Genomic DNA, 22,418 nt, shown 5'->3' on the forward strand with positions numbered 1-22,418 from the left:
TGTCATTGTGGAAACAATTAGTTCCAAATTTCTAAGATAGATGGCAGTAGCAACTCCTCAGTTTGAAGGTCGGTCATAAAACCTATAAAAGAAATAAGCCTATAAGGTCACTAATATTTAATTTATGGTTAAAAAAAGGAATATTTTTAGGGCAATGGTGATCTCTAGCCGTTATTATATGGCAAAGATATTTATATACACAGAAAATGTTCACATCACATCTACTTATGTAAAACAAAAAACTATTAGGTAACTCTTTGCCATTCTGAGGAAAGACAATCATTGAAATAAGCTGCATGGAACAAATCGTTATTTATTCATAAGACATCCCATTGAAACCCAGGCACTATTCTGGTGAATTCGCCCGGATGATATCTAATAATAATAAGTACCTACCTACATATTTCAGGACAATTCACACAGCGCCATCTAATCCTAAGGTAAGCAGAGCTTACATTTTTTTTATGTATTCACCGATTCTAACAACTAGATATACAATAGATACTTACTCATGAATACAAATGTTTGTACCGTGCGAGGAATCGAACCCGTGACTATTACATATTAATTAGGATCATTACCCATTTTATCTTTTGTAGGTTTGTTTGTGTATGAAATAAAGAAGCTATTGTTATATAAACATTAGAATCTTCATTCTTTATTGTTAACTGAGCACGGGTTTCCTCATCTATGTTTTGATACTTATTGCTACGGAAAGAAACAAATGTTATGAACATGGAGATATTTTCTTATAACAACTGCACTTTGTTATTACAATATCAGCCAACGTCATTTCCTTTTCTCATATCTACCGGAACTTGAGGTAAGGAATTAAGTTCTTCTATCTACCTATCTATAGTTTTTTATGTAACTGGAATGGTAAACAAGGTAAAAATTCTATCGATGGTAAATGGCAGCCGTCGCCTGTATATATACCTAGGGACTACTTTAATAGGATGCTATTAAAGTAGTCCCTAGGTATATATACAGGAATCACGAATATTACCTACGTCATCATGTAACTCTCGTGTTCCCCTAAAAACCAACAGATAAATAACCAAGCAGATGACTTTGGCCAAAGCCTCCGGTCAATAAATATACGAAATAATCAAGAACAAGATATCATATCTTAAAGTATATGCTGCATAACGGTTCTGTGAAAAAATATTTTGGTACCTACCTACCTTTAAATAGTGCGTACTTAAATTTTTCATACATAGGTGCGCAGATGTAATGATTCCAGTATTATCATATAACTAAATTTGCTTTTCCGTTTTTATTATATTAAGTATAGATAATATTACTAAAACCTACTTCTAAGTTTTTTGTATTTTTAATCTCGTTATTTCTTTTTTTTTGTTTTCTGTACACAAAATTTGACGATGACAATCCCATCATATCTGTAGATATCTACAACTCTCAATCTAACAAAAATTAAAAATACTTAATCAACTTAATAAACTTATACTTGTAAGTAAAACTAAATAAAAAATTACGATTTCTTACATATATTTAATTAATTATACAGTTATGTATTTAATAAAAATGTTTATTTTTTAATCTGCCATATCTACATAGTCAAAGGTGTCTAGACTATACAGCTAATTCTTCAGTTGGATCAATATAGTACGAACCACGGTTGACAAATTATGATGTACCCAATGCATTAAACATACTAAGCTGCCAGTTTAAAATTAGAATGCGTACGATTCGAATCTATTCATATTTAAAAATAGAAGTTAGAGGGGCGTGTCGGCGCTGAGTACGAGTGGGCCGAAGCAAACGTCACTATTGGCCATCGGGGCACCAATGACGGCCGGGAGGCTGATCTAATACCGTGATTGCTGGCATACAATTTTCCGCGCATCTGCCGCGAAAATGTTACTTATTTAATAAGTAGCTGTTATTTAATTAAATCCAATTAGTAACTATTAATTAAACAGTTAATTATGTCACGATTGCGTTCACGTGGAAATAAAATAAATGAAATTTAAAATAACAATAACCGAACTCACTCTACGAGTGAAAGTTCGTGTCAAAATCGTTTTTAGAAATCAGTAATAAAAGATTTGTTCTTGTTGATCTCTCAAAAATATATATATTTTCATATATCTACATTTAGTGAAAAACCGTCAATTTTAAATTACAAACACATGCATTAATTTTATTTATTTGTATAGATATACCTACACTTACAGATAGGTACCTATATATATATACATATAGATGTATATGTAGGTTAGAAATAAGATAATACTTCAGCTACCAATTTTAGACATAGATACCAATCTATCGATCTATCGATACCTACCTATTATTAATTTTGCCTAATTATTTTAGATTTTTAATTAGATACTTATTTTCACTTCTAGATTAATTTGGATACTTCATACCTCTCATTGTATAATGGTATAGGTATTAAGTTACGTTTTTTTAGGCATAGGTATATTTATAAATTTATAAATCAAGATCCAGTACCTAGGTATCTTCACTTAATACCCGAGTTAGATATAAGTATTTTAGTTTTGTTCTTAAATTGTAATGTTCCATTCGAACGTCTTCGAACGAACTTCGATTCGAACGATCTCCTCAAAGATGTCTACTCTTTGAGGGGATTATAGACTCTGTGATTCTATGTTTATTGTAGGCATCTATATCTATCTATAAAATATTTAATTCATAACACATGAGGGAACTCTAGTGGTTCCACACTTTTACAACAACTTTAGGTAGGTATTCTCTGATAGTCACGAGTTCGATTGTTCGCAGGGTGTAAATATCTAAGTATATGAGTTCATGAATATGATTGTTTGTATTGGTCTGGGCGTTTTGTATATATATTACGTACGTAAAAATATTTAAGTAGGTACTTGTATCAGTTGCCTAGTATCCATAAAACTCTGCTTATAGCTCGAGACTACATGGCGTTGTGTACCTAAAGAAAAAGAAAAACTTCCCAAGAGGAAAGAAGAGTGTATTAGTATCTACTGGCTATCTAATAAAAATATATCTATTTACTACCAATAAAAAACATATGCACGTAAGTACTTACCTACCTATAGAAATGTATAGACATTTTAATACAATAAACTCATCAAGCCACATAAATAAGCTCGTAATGACTCATAAAAACGCCATACATTTTTATGTTACTCGAACAATGCCTCGTGAAAAGTAATGTTTTCAATCAACCTTTTTGACGGATTCTTTAGACTTCAATTCATTAATATTGAATTGTGAAGAGATCACCGACGATATTAGAGCTGTAAAAGCAACGACTAATGAAGTACCCGTATGTACTTACGTAAATTAAAAGTACCTAATAGGTATTAAAAAAAGTAACTAGTAACATAATGTTACTTTAGTAACAAGTAGATACTTAGTTTAATAGCTAGTACCTACTAGTTAATTGATACCGGTTACTAAAGTATTGTTATGTTACTCGTTACTTTTGATACAATATTGACGGCATATCATTTGAATATTGTACTAGGTCTCTATATTTTACATACGTTTTTTAACGTAGGTATAGGTTCCTGTCTGACTTGGTCTCGTTTTTTTATAGTCAGCATTGTATGTAGTCGGAATATCTATTAGATATAGGTACGTAATTATAGTGACTAAATATGTATGTAGGTAGTAACAGGTTGTCTATGAGTAACTACAGTTTCTATGTAACCGGAGTAAGTAATCTTGACTTAAACAACTATAGTGACTAGGTAACTATGGTCTCTTTATTAATCACCTAGACTAAATTGATAAGTTGATTAATAAATTGATTGGTGTCCGGTATTTCTCCTTATCTTTCTGAACATGTGGTGTTTATGATGTATATCTGTGCATATATACCTAATGAGTAAATATCAAATCCGATGATGTGGATTTTATTGCATAGGTTTTGGGAAAAAAAAATAACCCGTCCAGCCTGAATCCGGCTTAGCGGCTGACGAGACGCGTTCGAAAATTGCAAAATTGGAAGGAAAGTGGTTTGTTAAAATGTAAAAAAGTGTAAAAAATATATGCAAAGTGGAGTTACACCGTGGGAATAAGAGGCAGGTGGATCGCTAGCGGGAAGTTACGCCTGCTCATGCTCGACACGATACAAGTTTTTTGCGACGCAATATTGATTTTTAATTAGCGAACGCCGAGGCACTCAGCAAGTTTCCGCATCCAGGAGCCGGGATGTAAATATCAATTTGAAGCTGAAATATTATCGAGTGACGTGAGGGGAATTGATTATGTGTTTCTTATCTTTTCTCTTAACATTAATCTAGTTGGTGAAGGTTCTTAGTATATTTTTCTATCCGTTTGCCAAAAGTTATAGTAACATGGTGTCATGGTATTATTTAGTGTATATATTTTTGTATATTTCCTACACCTTTTGATCTTTGCATACATTTAAAATCCAATCCTCTCTGATTATGAGCATTAGGTTTACTTTTGTGTAGTTTTCATACAGTTTCATTTTGTATTTACTTAAAAAATATATTAGGTAATAACGGTTCTAAAAACACCCCATTAATAAGAATTATTTCTTTTTCAGTTGCTACTGTATACCTACTTACTTACAGTCTACAAAAATGCTAACAATAAGTATTTTGAGCGATCATATTCATTTATTAGTTTGTATTCAAAATAGAAAAAAAAACTAATCAAATACATAAATAAGTTTGGGAACTTCAAAAATTATAGATACTTACATACGCCAACATTATGAGCACTTTAAAAAATAAATAGTGTAATAATATACCATTACCATGATATACATAATGATTATTACATACATTATTTTCAATCAAAATGCTGTTCACAAATCAAGCTACTTGGCGGCAAAAATAGCTGAGATATATAAATTTGTCCATATAGACGACTTCATGTAATGTCTAGATATCTCTGTAAAATGTATATTAATAAGGATAATACAATAGTTAATATCATAAATAATATCATCGATCGCCATCCACCACTATCAAAACACTTAAAAGTATAATAGTTACGACTATTATCTTAGTATCAAAAGCAATAACTAGTTATCTCTGTCAAAAGTAACTACGTACAAACCGGTACTTAACAACTGCTTTGAATGTAACAAATATCTGTTTACATAGAGAGCCACTGCAAGTACTTGCATAAATTTTTAACTCTTTTTGCAGTTTTTTTGTGATGCGCTCTAGGGCTGCACTCAGAGTACGTTTTGTCGTGTTATTATTGACGTTGTTCGCCACTGCACCGGTACTTGTAACGGTATAGAGTTTTGTCTTATTTGCCTTATTTACGACGCCCAGTAACAGTAATAGGTACAAACCAGCAATTCTTGTCCTTGTGCTGTTCTCTTTTTATCTTTATAGCTGTCTCTACTATTTTACAGTGTGTAAATGTAAGATAATTTTATGTCCCAGTATACGAATAACGGAATGTTATTTTGTGATGTTTTGCAGTTTAAAGTTATACTTGATATTTGTATGTAAATTAATGTTGTTTTTTTTCTTTGTTCTATACTAAAATGTCATTGCAGTTGTTGTTTTGCTTTATGCAAAACAACAACAATAACTTTTTATTTCTTTACTTTAATGCCTATATTCTAATAGGAAACAGCACAAAAAAACATACACAGACTTAGATACTTATAGGAAAGACTGTTTTGCTGACATTCAAATTCTTAGCATGCCAATATTCTAGTAGCAATAAGGATGCACCACTGCTGACGCGTGACGGGAGAAGTAACATAATGCATACAATCAGACAATGTTATTTCTATCCATCATTTAGTATGCATGGGGTGACGCACGCGCACCCGAAGATAACCGAATCGGCCCGAAGACGCCCGAACGCTCGTGGGAAAACGAGGCAGGTGTTACCGATCCGAAGCACTTCTTACTGAGTAAACACTCAGCGTATACAAAATTATAACCGCTTCGTAGCGTATGTGTAAATGGAAAACATATTTTGTGTGCTTAATGATACTGCTTACTTTTTTGGTGCGGCTCAGTTATCGGAGGACAACATTTTTTTTCTGCGACCTTTTTGTTGGACGCTAAATGTGGCGTGTTTTATTTTATTATAATTTATTGAGTCACCCTTAATTGGTGCGCTTAAATGAAGTGCGCCTTCAAAAAGGACATGTCCTTTTCACAGAGCATGATTGTAATGAACGACTGTAAACGTTTAGTGGACATGTGATATACCTGGTTGCTGTATACGTTGATTGCGTGTCTCGTTCAGTTAAGCAATTAACAAATTGTATTCAATTAAAGTTTTTTAACCTTTTTAAATTTTTTCCCGCCGCCTTTTAATTTTATAAGTCTACATAACGTCCCACGGCAAAAACTATCATCTATTCTTCCCTTGTACTTTAAGCACTGCTCAAATTTGTCATCGAATTTCGGAAAATCGATCTAAATTGTGTCTTTGCATATTAGATACTATTTTCTTTGATGAACTATTGATTTTTTCCTTTTTTTTACGATGATGTTTATCATGTTAAGTATCTTTTTCAACTAGATACCCTTTTCTATACTAATTTGTGAATGGAATACATTCTTCTTGAAAATATGTTGTATTCTCATAACTACAGGACTGACATATTTTCGGAGGTCACTACTACCATAGCTCTTCAAGTTGTATATGATCTTGTGCACAATTAATGTTAATTTGAAGAAATCTGAACATACTGTAGAGTTCTTTGACGTCTCTAGAAATTATAAATTATAGTAACGTACAGAAATTATAGTAAAGTACATTTGGTGAATTAAACACCGTCCGGCATTTTCTACCAGGCAACCATAGGTGGTGCAGACAATAGTTGTTTGCGGTGCAAATATAATAAATGATAAATAAAATGCAACAAATCATAAACATAACTATAAATACAATATATATAGGTATCTAAGAAATACACTATTAAATTACAAAAATATATACAAAAATTATATTATATCTACATATAAATAAATATATACATACTTATACATAAAGTAAATATATACTAGATATACTTAATAGTCTGACAGTCACAGAACTAAAGAGAATATAGAATAGAAAAAATAATGAAAAAAGAAAAGAGAGAGATAAATGGATAGAGAGAAACTTATAATTATTTTACATTTTCTTACTATGTTATTGTAAACCCAACATGCATGATCACAAATTATATTAAAGTATTAAGATATGTGGGTCGCATACATACTAAAGCATACAAGCTAATATATTTTCTACTTATAATTATGATGGTGTATATGTAGTTGGTTGAATGAGGAAAAGAGATATGAGATATGTGTGTTACAGGTTTTACTAAAGATACGAGGAAAAATCATTTGTATGTGCGAATGTGTGTTTGTACATTGATATTTGTGTGTATATGTTATATTTAGTATTTGCTTATTGTATAAGACACGATTAATGCAAGAAAAGACGAGAATATAGTAAAATGTCAACAAATCAGATCATACAAATGTGTTTACATTAGCAAAACTATAAAACGGCCTCCACGATGCGGACAATCTACTTATTGTTGATTATACATACTACTTTAAGTAAATATTTATCGTTGAAGTGTAACAATTTGGTACCCTCCTGTAGAAGGGTCTTTTAGAGGTCAGACAATGATGTAAGTGATATAACACGTGTTCATACGGCGCATGTGCTTACCTACATAAGGAGGTAGATATATCAGAAATAAAAAAGGAAAGAACAAGTTCAAACACGATCTTCCAGTATAATAAAAATAGGTAACTTGACCTAGTTGCAATGCCATAGCCAAAGAGATATCTACTTTGAAGAAAAGCAGCGTCGATAGAGGATGATCATGTCTATTATGTACCTACTAGGTATAGGTGTGGTCATGTGCTAGTGTGACAGCCATGTGATCGGGTCTAATGTTAGGTTGGACCCAAAATATATGAGTCTGACAAAAAACATGATTTCTACTAGTCCAACAGATTGGATAACAAATGCTGTCCTTCGTAGTCGCTTTTATTTTTTAACGAAACGGTATAATTTAAAAATCTAATAGCAAATGGTAGTTGTAACCCTCACCTATTAGATTAACCATAGGTGATGCCAAAAATACGCTACTCTTGTGATATCTTTTGTGTGCTGACATTTCTGTGAATTAGTGTCAGATATCCGTACTCTAAAGAGTACTAAGGATTTTATAAAAATGGATTTACTAGTAATGAAATCAATTATATCCATCTAATAATTCCATTTATTTATAAATAGTATGATATTAGTTTTATAAAAAATATCGCTGAGCACAACTTTGTTTTAATTACCACATACCTAGTTAAAAGTACATTGTATATATTTAAAGACTACTTAAAATACCAACATTCTGATTCTATGTTTGCAAATGAACGTACAAAGAGTTCTACAGGCAACACAATGATGATATAGCACATTCTGTGATGTCTGTAGTGTTACCAGCTGTGATTGTTTTGTTCATATTTGTAGAAATATCATATAAATATTTATATAACTTTGGATATGGTCATAACGAAAGTAGTAATAGAGATCAAGTTCTTAGCAAGTAGACCAATTTACTCTGTAATCTGTATCCTGTATCCTCATTTTATCATTACATTATATTATTAATATATTCTTATAGTACCTAGTTACACGCTTACGCAGACGAGTTCATTATTGCATCATAATTTATAAGCAAAAAGCTTTAAATAATGTAAGTTATGTACATATATACAAATCAATTTATGGCATAAAATTAATCAGTTCTCATGTTTAGTTTAGTTTACTCATTATAGAGACAGACAGAACGAATTTCTTAGGAGGTAAGAATTAGAACCATTGCACCGATGAAACTGTAACATAAGTATTCAATAGTGAGATGCCTATGTAACTTATATATGTATAGTATAATATACAAATATATACGGAACCCTCAAAGTTATGAGTACCGGAGGTAAGCGCTGCTAGTGCTACATAAATAGATTACAGATGCTGTGAATTCATTTATCGACTATCAAATAGATAGGTATCGCATATTAACTCAGCTCCTTATTCTTTTTATCGACAATTGACAAATACAGTAACTGTTCCAATATATCAGTTGATAAATAGTTGTCGAATGGCAGCTTTATGTAGTACCATGCAATTTACTGTAGCAGTTTCATATCTTCGAGTTGATATTCATTTATTTTATTTGCCAGTAATTCATGAGTTGGTGTACTATGCGTCTGTTTGGATTATTGGACAAGTTGCATCAATAAAATTCTAGTATAAAAATACAATAAAGCTGAAGCTGAGTAATGCTCTATATATGTAGTGTATTTTCAATTACAGAGGCTGACTGTAATTGAAAAACTGAATGAAATATAGTTCGCAGGATTATTATTAGACTTTTATTCATATTCTTTTGAATAACGTCTAGTAAAATAATTTTTAACTGACCAAAAAATACTAACGTCTATTTACATTAAGCATTCACTCACCACCCGCAAAGTAAATTCCATTAGTAGTAAAAACAAACATTACAATCCTTTCAGGTGCAGTGGCGATGGTTTTTCGTAAAAAAAATTTGTTGAAGTGGCAAGCTTACCCTTACCCTGTTTTGTAGTCGGTAAAAATAATTTAAGGTAAATAGCATTTTTTTCTATGTAACCACTGTCACCTACATATATACATGAACAGCCCCAGAGTCATGCATCGTCCATGTACCACTACTGCGTTGCCATTCCGAAGTAGCTGACATGCCTTCATAATCTATAATTTCAGTGCTTTATGCTTTACCATCAAATTCAAATTCAAATTCAAAATATCTTTATTCATGTAGGTCTATTACAGACTCTTATGATATGTCAAATCTACCGTCAGTTCGGAATGATATCGAGATGAGAAGAACTGACAAGAAACTCAGCTCGTATTTTTTTCAAATAATAGTGGAACATGTTTATAATAAATATAGTTTTTAAAATTCAAATTTGGGAGAATAGAGTGACCACCAGCATATGCTATCGCAAAGAATAAAAAATTTAATCAGTGTTCACAACCTGAACAGACCAGTCCCCACAAGTAGCACCCGTTCACGAGTATGACGTATGAGCCAGCCATCATTGTACTCAACCATATTTGAGGGAGCACATCGACCCGGCCCACCACGCCGCCACAAGTTTGAACTTTATAGCGAGCATGACTGTTTCAGGTTACTCCACTACGTCAATTATATTATTTACAGCATAGGCTGTACCGATCACAGTTTTCACCCATTACAATATTAAATTTACATTATTTAATTTACAATATGTCATTACAAATTATAAAAAATCATTTATAATAAGTTTCTTTAATGTTATTACATTATCCATGTCAATGGGAAAAATTATATGCCTCATAACAAAAGTTAAAATTGTAATTAAGTCCACACATTGTAGTCATTTAAGTAGTCGTTTATTTTATAATAAGCTTTAGAGCAAAGTGTTTTTTTTACATGTATCTTAAATTTGCCTTCACTTAAATTTAAAACACTATCTGGCAATTTATTATAAAAACGTATACAATGTCCCATGAAAGATGTACTTACTTTTTTGAGACGATAACTAGGCATATTTAATTTATTTTTATTCCTTGTATTATAAGCGTGTAAGTGACTATTTTTTGGAAATAAATTTAAGTTTTTGCGTACGTACATAATATTTTCATATATATATTGACAGGGAACAGTAAGGATACCTGTTTCTTTAAAGCGTTCTCTAAGAGATTCGCGACACGGTAGATTATATATTGAACGAATTGCTCTTTTTTGTAATATAAAAATTGATTCTACATCAGCCGCTCTTCCCCACAATATAATACCATACGACATTATACTATGGAAGTAACTAAAATACACTAGTTTCGCTGTTGCAGTATCAGTCAACTGTCTAATTTTTCTGATAGCAAAAGCAGCCGAGCTTAGTCTTTTGGCTAATGTGTACCATCAACCGAAATACAACTTATAAAGTTGTTGGCTGTTGCATACTTACAATAAAATGCATACTGGAAAAAAGGTGGTTGTTTGTAGAGTCCACTTAGGACTGTTGATCCCATTGCTAGCGATGTACCATATCAGGTTGACCTCCACGCGGTTCCCCTGGAAACCGTCATGATAAATTCTCGATGAATTTGTCACTATGCGCTAACTGACCTCATGTTCATCTTAACATTCTCCAGTGGTACCCCGCCAGCGTAAACCACAAGCGCTCGCTTGCGCTGCACACCTTTCCTTTAACAATCATAAAAAATATACATATAATACATACTTACAATACGTGTCACGCAGAAGGTTTTCTACAAAATCTGCCTCTGTAAGTATTGTATTGAGATTTAAGTATTCAAGTCTGTCAGATAATTATATTTAACTGGTATCATGTAACATATTATTATAATTATAGCGACATCTCAGAGAAATGTCGTGTCGCTCGAGGCGCCATTTATGGACGCAATATTTATTTTGTCTCTTATATACCTGTCGAATGAAGTTTTTAACGTGCTTTATGTTATATTCATTTGATTTTAGTTTTTTTAGCATCTTCGTTTATATTTACTCTCGTCAACATTATACTTTAATTGGGTTTATAGTGAACAATTTTTTTTGAAGAAACGATGTTATTATGATGATGTTGTACATATCAAAAAAATATGATTTATAATTTATTTCTTTAACATAACACTTTGATTTTAAAGTGATAGATGTGGAGATACCTTTCGTTTGTTTGTAGATTTTTAATTTCATAATTCATAAAAAGTAAGAGCAAAATTTCTAAAATTTATATTATTTTTGTATGAATACTTTATTATGTTACTGAATATTACTGCAAATTTATAAAATCCGCCCCTATTTTGGCAGTGTTAAAACCGCGATAGATAAACTGAAAAGTAACGGGTAGATGGTAAATAAAATTGACATATTTAGAAATACGGGAACTCAATAAAAATAAGTACCTATAACGTTTTAAGATCCTGCAATTTCTCTTAATTTTACGGATAGGCACAGATAACATAATATAGGTAATGACCGCGACAAATTAAAAAGTATACCTACCGCTTTCAATTTATTAATTGATTGATTTAATTTTCATTGATAAAAGATAAGATATTGACAGTTGCAGTAGTTCCATAAAGTCCGTTAAATTAATTAAATGATTAACATAATACGTAACCGTTGAGTGCAGGGGTGGCAACGGTCACATAGAGCACGCGGCCACTATCGTCCCTAACGATCCGGAACAATTGTGGTAACGTACAGGAATGTAACAGGTTAACAAGTGACCCTGTTACAGGTATCGTACCTGTTATAGGTGTCGCACAATACAAATGTCGTACGGTGGCGATCGATTATTCGATATTGTAACGATTTTGCATAATTAATACTAATATTACTATGGTATTATGTATGTAATACAATTGGTAATTTATATGGGAGTGGATTAGTAGTAATAGGAATGTCTGATTTCAATATCATGTCAGGTTGATCTCCTCTCTGGAAACCGTCCTAATTAATCCCTGTTCAATCGATCCCAATAGGGGTAGGCGACTGGCCAGACTTCATTCTCATCCTATCATCGACTACTGTATACCGTTAGCTTAAGCTGGTGCACCATGTCATATTCATCCATAAAAATACTTAGTCAAAGGAACTTATTAAGTACAATGCTGTGATAGTTGCCCATTATAATTACAATTAGAAAAATACTCGACCAATTTTCACTCTCTTTTTTGTTCTTTCACTTACAGAAAGAGAAACTCACTTATCAGAGAGTGCTTAACTTAAATATAGCACATGGGCATATACAGCGCAGGCGTACAATGGCTAGCTGCTTTAGTAAAGAGTGGGTATGTGTATGTGGGTAATACTTGTGGGTATTGATATGGCATTTATAGTAAGTTATGTACTGGTATTATAATTATGTGTTACAATATCTATAAACTTTTTTGTAATATAAAAAGCATAATAATCAGAAAGAATAAGCAACATATAAGGTGTTGGTTATCCCTACTGCTTTTTCTGATAAGCTAATCGCCCACCACTGACTTAATCAATTAACGTCGATCACCCAGTACCGTCATTAAGATAAAATTAATTGGGCCCAGATCTTCCGCGTCAGCGAGATGAAAAAAACTGGGTACACGTGGTCACTACCGTTCATTTACGAACGCGAATTATGCGTAGTACGGCAGGTGGCAGGTGGCGAGCATGGGAACCCGGGGTTGTGGCGAGTTCCCACGGCAGCGTCATTCACGGAGCCCCACCTGCGCCCCTTAACGGGGATGGTGAGCACACACGCCCGCCACGCGAAGGAAAGCGCCGATTAGAAACGGCACGGGTGTGTGCGCGCGCCTATCACGCTAAGGATGGCAGACTTCGGGTTTTGGTTGAGATAAGGTAGTGAAAATATACGCTAAGGGGCATAATATATTAGTCATCAGAAATGGCAACGCGTGAGTGTTCGCCTTTTTCATGTTATTTCGCTGGTCTTCGAGAAGAAAATTGTATGTTAACAAAAAAATATTTTGTGCTCCTTCCTTGAATATGACACGGAAAATGTTTCTTAAGAGAGTCATGCGTCGATGTTGAAAAAGCCTCGGTATAACACCAAAATTATTTGATTGACAATAAAATTGTTTTAACTTAGACAATAATATATCTTAAATATCAATAAAATATAATAAAACACTTTAAATTCGTTATGGATAAGTCACATAGGTACTCTAGTTGGTGTCCACTGTTATAAATTTTAAAGTTCAGTATTAAACTTCCATTATTAATAATAATATTTATTCTGACACATTAATTACTATGCGATGAGTTTTATATCTTTATATAAAAATCTGTATATTCGTAAATCTACAACGTTCAATATTCTGTAGCAGCCCTATATTATAAGCGTGCATGTACACGCGTCGACTGATGTGTGTGTGTGTGTGTGTGTGTGCTACGGGTAGCTCCACTTACAGGATTTATCCAAGTAAATGTCCGTAGAAGGGCTGTTTACGTGCTACGTCGCCTGTACATTATAACAGGTGGTATGTGTTTGATTTACAAATGTTAGTCATGATAACGACAGAGTTACCATTTCTTTCGTGTCTGATTTTTTATTCATGTATTATAAGTACCCGGATCTATAAGCGACTGTGGTGTGATGGATTTATGACATGAAAGAGGTGGAGTTGTTTTGCCTATAAGGGAATAGCGTAGCCATAATAATAACTCTTTAAAACGACTTGTATGATTGGAATATAATGAAGATACTATTTCAAACGGAGCATCAACTGTACGCATTCATATATTAAATGAAAATTATAGTATATTGTTTCGGTTTTCAATCATGAATATAAATTGGATATAACACTGTAAACTGTCAGGATCTAAATAAGGAACGCGTGTTGTGAATCTACGCATAGTCAATCACCCACAGAATGTGCACCCACATGCAGGAACAATTAAGCATAAAATTATGTTTTATTTCACTGATTTAGGAAAGTATATGGTTAATGTTAAATGCGTTTGTGTTTCTTTAGACAGTCTAGTAACGATAGTTGAAAAAACTGCGAGTACCTATCAATTGACTTTGCTGTACCCCAGTCACCTCGTGACCACGCCTAGTGCTACCTAGTCGAATCGTCGAGAGAGGTAAATACTAAAAAAAAAATTATAATACACGTTAAGAGATCGATTGTTAAGAGAACTATATTAATAATATCCTATTTTTTATTGAATATAACAATATAAATAATGGTTTGAGTTTAAATTATATACCTATTTTTGTAGTGACAAGACAAAATACGAATAATGAATTTACTAGGCAGGATATACTTACCTACCTACTTAGTATTTTCATAAACTTTCTTTAGATTTACGACATCATCATCATTTTCATACCGTTTTATTAAACTAAATAAATAATAATAAATTATGCTAGTTGTTCATAGATATGCAATATACAAATATGGTATTAATAATTAGCTATTGTATACAATTCAAGAGTATAAAAAGTTGTGAGAAAACTCAGAAAACGCAATACAATGTCTTTGAATCTGAATTAGTTTCCGGGATAGAACGTTAGGTCTTAGCAGAGACTTTCACAGTCCCATAACATGTTTCAGTCAAAATAATAGTTGCATTTACACTATCTTTATCATTTGCCTAATTTATAACTGTTTAAATGATTTCTGTTACAATGATGTCTGTAATTGTGTTAAAATAAACGGGGGCATAAAATTGCGAATTCAGACCCATATATTCAATTACCGATCTGTCACTTTTATCAGGCCCTCCATATTGGCCGTGACACGTCTGTAACAAAGCAGCCCCATCGCCCGCATCGGCGTTGCGTCGGAATTTAACCATTGTGGAACGGACGCGACCGTCAAATGAGTAAAGTCGCGTGTCGTGCGTACGTGCACTTATCTACGCGCGTGATTGTTTTATTAACGTCCCCCCTTTATTTAAATTGGACAGGCTGTTATTGATTCATAGTATGGAAGTAAGCGTTGTCACCATTGATCGAAATTTATTTATTCTTCACAAACATACACAAGGTAAATATAATACCGATATAGAGTGTAATATGTCGCCTGCCTAGGTACTTCATTTCCCCCTATTTCAGCTGGCAAGCAACTTACACTATAAATTATGCTTCTGACGAAATAATGTAGTTATTATATAGGATAATAGGCATGACATCTTAGTTCTCCAAAATGGCAACGCATGAGCGGTATCATGGGTGTCATATGATAACGTGATTACCGGAGTGCTGTTCATTTAGGTATGTAGGAGACCGAATATCTAAAAAAGTATTATCCAACACAATATATATTTTTCGCAATTAGGCATAAGGTTTATTAAGTAAAAATAAAACTATTTATTTTTCAGGGAACTATTTATATAGGAGTACACAACACGTAGATACTACGGTGTTATCACAGAACTATTATTATCATTTGTTATTTTAAACAAATTCATTTATAATATGTATTTATTATGAATTCGATACAAATTGTAGGTATGTGAAAGAAATCACGAACACAATGAATAAAAATCATAAAATATTGTTCAGACGTATTTAAATTAATCACCAAGACATTGTAATGTATATAATTAAAATCTTTTCACCTCTTGAATAGCAATACAGCCCATTGAAAACACCATAAAAGTTACCCCTAAACTCAAGTCAACAATTAGTATTTTAGTCGTGTGTAAAGCACGCTTCACACACACAGCCACGAGGTATTTCATAAGTACGGACATAAAGCACATTTTGATACGTTAACGTTCCATTTTATGTAACCCTACCCGACTACCCAGTGTGGGGACGCGGCAAAAAAATTGTCTATCTTTATTTTCTTTTTCGTTGACTGCACGTGGTCGGGTTGTGGTCTAACGTTTTCTTTTTCTTTTTAATGAAAGTATTATGTGTAAAAATGTTCTGAGAGCATATCGGTTACTACGGCTTTCGATGCCAGATCGTTTCGATGCGACGGATTGATGAGATGAATCTTAATCAAGTTTTTCAATTAGACGACTGATATAAATATATACATGTTTTTTATTTTTTTTAATGCATACATAGAAAACACTGGGTGTTTTCTCGATACAAACAATCATACTTATGAATACAAATATTTGTACCAAGGAATCGAACACTTACTTCTATTGGAAATAAGGCCGTTAATTAATCGTAATATTGATCATTACAGTAACAGATGAAATGTATAAATATAGATACGAATATAGTAGTATCTATATTTTTAGATTATAAAATACACTATACTATACACTATTGGTATCGTCGTATTGGATTAATCGCGTTCGATTAACAAAAATCTAATAAGATCAGTCTTACTTGGAAATATCTCATTAAAACAGATCCTAATGTATCATTTAATGATACAGTATAATAATGATAATATTCTACTATAAATATAAACTTTGTTAAAAACACCTATTTCTAAACATTGTTACAGAATAAGTAATAGTAGGTAGTTTTTAATACATCTCTAATCATTTCTACACTCCACATATTCCTATTAGACTACTCAGTATATTTAAAAAGCTGTCGATAATAATTATTTAATCATTATTTCATTCATATAAAATATTTTAATTAAATAATTATAAGCCATATCATAATATATTTTTTATTATTATAAATTTATTCCGATATTAATTAGTATGAACAATTATTACCTACAGATTCTTAATTTGTCCTTTGTTTTTGTAATCAATAATTTATAATATTATTATGGTGATCGATTTATTTTATTAAACTGCAAATGGTTAGATTTATCAGCGGCCATTCGAATGACTCTATATTACATATACTATGTTTTATACTTTGATATTCTTAGTCTTCTATGTTTTATAAGTCGTTTAACCAAAAGGCTTCAAATAAAACTTTAATTTGAAATTAGTATTTTAAATTCAAAAGTCATATCTATTTGAATTCATTAAGAAAAATAAACATTTAAATGTTATTAGTCATAAAGTATTAATTGAATATTTACGAATTCAAATAAATAAGTATTATAATCAAGTAGTTATATATAATGTTTAACTTCAGAAGCTGTATTGAGGCTAACGGCGCAAACCGTAATTGGATACTAAAGACTTCGCCTTATTGGATATTTTTAAATGCCATTTGAATTAATTCCGTAATAATTAAATACGCATATTTATTTCATTATTTGCTTAAACATGGTGGGTTTAAAACTGTTGCAATTTAATATGTTATATTAGTACTTAAATGTTATCTGTTTCACCAGAGATTTGGGGATATCTTGACTCCTCCAGAAGTCAATCTCCAGTAAAATAAAGTAACTGGTATATGTGCTTAAGATGAGTTATGAACATTTATGAAACAAGACTTGTATTTAATGGTAGAATTTAATGGGAACTTGTTTATCTATTACCCCGCAAGGAGTTATATGCAAAAAATAAAAAAAGCACGACACAAAATAAACTAACTGTCTAATGTACCTAACGTTAGACAGACAAATAGGTAGTTTATTTTGTATAATGCTTTTTTTATTCTTTGCTTATACCAAACACTAATGGTTGTCAGTATGTAAAATTAACTTAGCATAATTAATTTTAAAAGTGACATACATAATAATATTAGTGTATAATGTAACAATAATGTAACAAAGCTGTAGAGGCGCTTTTTTATATTTAAACTACATGGGCTACAAAATACGTAGCAGTTTTTAAAATACAGGTTACTACCTGTATTTTAATAAAATTGAATTAAGATGTTGTAAACATAATGAAAACGTACTTCCTTAACAGTGGATATTTGTTTTAAGTGAACAATGTAATTATATTTCTTGTTCAAAATACAATAATACAAATTTAAACATTGTAATGCTGTATTAAATGCAAATGATTCTGCATTTACTTACGAAATACCACGATATTTCGTTTACTAATATTGTTATTTACTATTACTATATAAATTAATATTTATAATTATGTATTATACAAATAAGTAATTTAACAATGTCATAAACCTATAATTAATCAGTAATAACACAATCATATTTTTTGACATAGAGTGATACAAATTACTGTGTAATAATTATTATTTTGGTTTTCCAAAACCATATTTGAATCAAAATTGAAAACTTCGATTTGATTACTGGGTGAAATAGTACGTCTTTACCTAATAATAAATGTATAGGTAAATGTTAGAGTAATTTGCATACATCGATATCAAATTTCATCTACTGCTGTAACAACAAGTCGTGTTCAAGAGACCGGAGGTAATGATTTATCAGAGCGGCGGGCGTGATTTGCGAGTGGTGTACAACGATTATATCGCAGGAAGCCACATAGTCCAAGTAGGTAAGATAAATATGCTAAGGAACTTTATCTATCCACCGGCCAGCTGCTCCATGATTCATACTACTGAGATACTGTTTATTTTCTTACAAATCGCCTTAGGATACCCAACGAGATCGATAGGTACGACGCAAACATATATATTTATGTAGATGACTCCGCATATCATTTGATTGCGACGTGTAGTCTGTTTGATTGTATGTACAACAATGAACTAGATTATATCATTGCACCGGTATAAATAAATATTATTCATACACCATACAAACAGAATCAGTTTAATCTAAAATTTAATAATAGTCATTAATAAAGCTTTGCCGGCTCAATCTAGTAAGTATTCTACGTTGCGGTGCGTCAAAGCCTCTATTCGTAGAAGTTCTCCGTAAAAACCAGTTCGTAGGCGCGCGCTACCGCTCGTGCTGCGCGCGCGCCGCCCCGCTCCAGGGCACGCGCAGCCACGTAGAGGGGAAACGCTATATAAAGCCCGCCGCCCTTCCTGAATCATTCATTCCCGACTGACGACCGTGCGTTCGTGTCGCTCTGTCCTCTATCATAACCTTGTAAATACGTAGTTTAATTCGTTAGACTAAGTTCGTAAATATTAGTAAACATGTGCTTGGCTAAGGACGAAACGTCGCCGCAGAAGGAGGTTGTCTCACCTCGTTCGCCGTGGGCTAAACTGCTTAATCGTCAGGTAAGAATTGACGGTTATTTACATACTTTTACCACTTGGATATTTCCTAATATTATGGTAAATTGATTACAATATTAGTATTGTAATCAATTTACCATTACATTTCCTTATATTCTACCAAGTCAACTACATACTGTTTTATCGTACGAGAACCTAACATTTTTTTTTGTTTATAGAACGCAAAGCCACGACTTCCACGGAAGGTGACATCCTCCACGCGTGTGAACCTTAACAAGTGCTGGTCGAAACTTGGAGAGCTTATCTCCAACTCAGCTCCCCGCGCTGACCTACCATCGCAAAAGACTGCTTACCCTGAAGAACCAATTTTGGTGCCATTCACCGAATTCTTCTACCCCGTGGAGCCGGTCAAACCGGCTGCAGTGGAAGACAATGATAACCATGAAAATCAGAATATCGTCAACTCCAACCGTTTTGAGCTGATCTCTGAAGAACCAGAAATTAGCGACAACATGGCCAACGAAGTCAGAGAAATCTGCTACACAGCTAGCAAGAACTGTTTCGTATGTAAACTTTGTTATTAGTTTGAATTCCAATAGTTTCTTTCCTTCGCAAAATAGTTTAAATTTCGGCTTTAAAATACAGTGAAACAAAATCATGTCTTCCAATGATAGATTTAGTGTGTGCTTGTTAAGGAGCACAAATCCAACGTCTTCCATTAGACTTAGAAGTGATTTAGTTTGGCAGAAGTCTCTTAACATTCAGTAGCTATAAATGGAAATGTTAAATATCATATCATTATTGTATCTATGTTAAAAGATTTATGCTCAAACAAGTCTCGCGTTTAGAAGTGGAGGAGACACAATGTGTACAGTTAATCGTGATATTAGCTTATATACTTTGATCTCTATTAGCATATTACATTTATAGATGAAGCGTTGTGTCTTTTCCACGATAGTTTGTTTGTAACAGTAAACAGCAAGTTTGGTAGACAGCTTTAATATCATCTGCACTGTAATTATCATTGCACCACTCACGGCTCTCTCCTGAACTTATTTTGTATACCTACAATGTAACCTTTAATGTTTTCTTTTCCGTATCTTAGATTTAAGGATCCAATGTCTTCCACTAGCTTTAATAGAGTTTTATATGTTGTCTGTGATATTAGGAATTATTGTATCGAAGCTTTAATTAGTTTAAGAAGATTTTATATTATGAAATATGTTTTCTAAACATTACAGTTAGTTTGTAACTATACTGAGTATCTCGGAGAATATGTTAATGATCAATATCAATATATTAACTTTATATTTATGATTTATTTTTAAATTAAGAATCGAAATTGTATAGTTTAGCTTGATTTTGATAATTTAGTATTACTTCACTGGGATGCTCGGTAAAACAACGTAGATGTCATTGAAACATATCACAAAAGAGCTTTAATAGTTTTTAGGTCCTAGGTTTAATTATCTGTAGTATCATGTTATACATGTATTAATTTTGGACTCTTACTTTTAAATAATGCAGAAGTGGGCCGAACGTGCCAATCTTAATGTTTTATAAGTACTATAAATAATATTAGTATTAGTTTTTATATATTATTGTAGTTAACGATGTTAGCTGTAAATGCCTTTTTATAATTTTATGAATTCTTCCAATTGTGTCAATTTCTTAGACTTAACTTTGTTTTAATGTACTAATTAAGTAATTTAGTTAATAGATTAAGCTTTAGACTGATTACGTTAAGGATAACCAAGACTTTCATTTGATCTCCATGTCTAAATAAATATACTGATAATAAAACTCATTCTTTTAATTTTTATCCCATTTCATTGATGCCTTCTTAATTAACAGCTACATGCCCCAGCTTCGCATGGGTGTACATGTATTATACATATAAAACTTCCTCTTGAATACTCTATCTATCTAGAGATAGATAGAGTATATATCTATCTATTTAGTAGACTAAAAACTACTGCATTAAAATCCGTTGCATAGTTTAATAGATCTAAACGAACAGTGGAAGCAACTTTATTTTATACTATGTAATATGATAATTTCATTAGTTATATGAAGTTCATTAAAACTTAGACGTGTAAATATCTCAAAAGATCTAAAACACATTGGAAATAGAAAAACACAAGCTGTTTTATATGCAGAACCACATAAGTAGCAAAATTCAAACAGTGACTCATACAAAATACAACTATATGTGTACGTATATAACATTGTTCAAAAGTTTATCACTTACCTATATTACTTACTATGGTAATATATTATTTCACATCAATATGTATCATTAATCACGGTAGCGATAACTGAAGTCTTGAGTTTTTGACTTCAGGCTACTAAATTACAATGTTATAATTTAGTTACTACTATCAAAGCATTTCCATAAGATTATAAACACTGGAACCTCATGTATTTACTTGAGAACGATTACACCACTTAAAAAATATAATTTTCAGTTAAGTTTCTAGAAAGTTCTTCCCAACTGAACTAATTAGAAGTACATATTATTATTTCGTGCAAAATAATTTGACAAAAAAGCATATATGGATAAATTATTACAATTTTAACTACGCAAAAAATCACTTTGATTTAAAAAATGGAGTTACCTATATATATAATAATAAAAGTAATGTATTAATTAAATGCAACCACCTATAATATTGAAACAATATTAAAAATATGTCACCACCACATATTTCAAACCCAAAATATTTTGCCCTCAACGAGGATTTAGCTTTTAGTACAGTTTTAGATCAGCACGTGTAGTGATGCTGTGACTGTCTGTATAACGTGATAAGAAATATAGTACTGATTACTACTGATACAAGTACTGTTATACTCTGTATCTGTAGGTATGTATTTACCTGCTGCTCAGTCAGCAACACTCAATACCCACTTCACTCCTGACTAATTCTCATACTACAC

The 22,418-nt window shown here is 32.1% G+C and overlaps 1 protein-coding gene across 1 annotated transcript; it reads left to right on the forward strand.

The window, feature by feature from the left end:
- Positions 1-19,345: 19,345 nt before the first annotated feature.
- Positions 19,346-21,272, forward strand: LOC131847211 (uncharacterized). Its single transcript, XM_059196700.1, has 2 exons — positions 19,346-19,523; positions 19,700-21,272. Exons 1-2 carry the CDS (start codon positions 19,440-19,442, stop codon positions 20,063-20,065), a joined length of 450 nt encoding a protein of 149 aa, XP_059052683.1. The 5' UTR covers positions 19,346-19,439; the 3' UTR covers positions 20,066-21,272.
- The last annotated feature ends 1,146 nt before the right edge of the window (positions 21,273-22,418 follow it).

This window comes from Achroia grisella, unplaced genomic scaffold, assembly GCF_030625045.1.
Source record: "Achroia grisella isolate CSIRO2021 unplaced genomic scaffold, CSIRO_AGI_Agris_v1 utg516, whole genome shotgun sequence".
Lineage (NCBI taxonomy): Eukaryota > Metazoa > Arthropoda > Insecta > Lepidoptera > Pyralidae > Achroia > Achroia grisella.

Bases quoted from the DNA above. Each gene is read 5' to 3' on its own strand.
- LOC131847211 (XM_059196700.1), top strand. From the start codon at position 19,440: ATGTGCTTGGCTAAGGACGAAACGTCGCCGCAGAAGGAGGTTGTCTCA. The intron at 19,524-19,699 runs GTAAGAATTGAC...TTTTGTTTATAG, and splicing joins CTAAACTGCTTAATCGTCAG to AACGCAAAGCCACGACTTCC.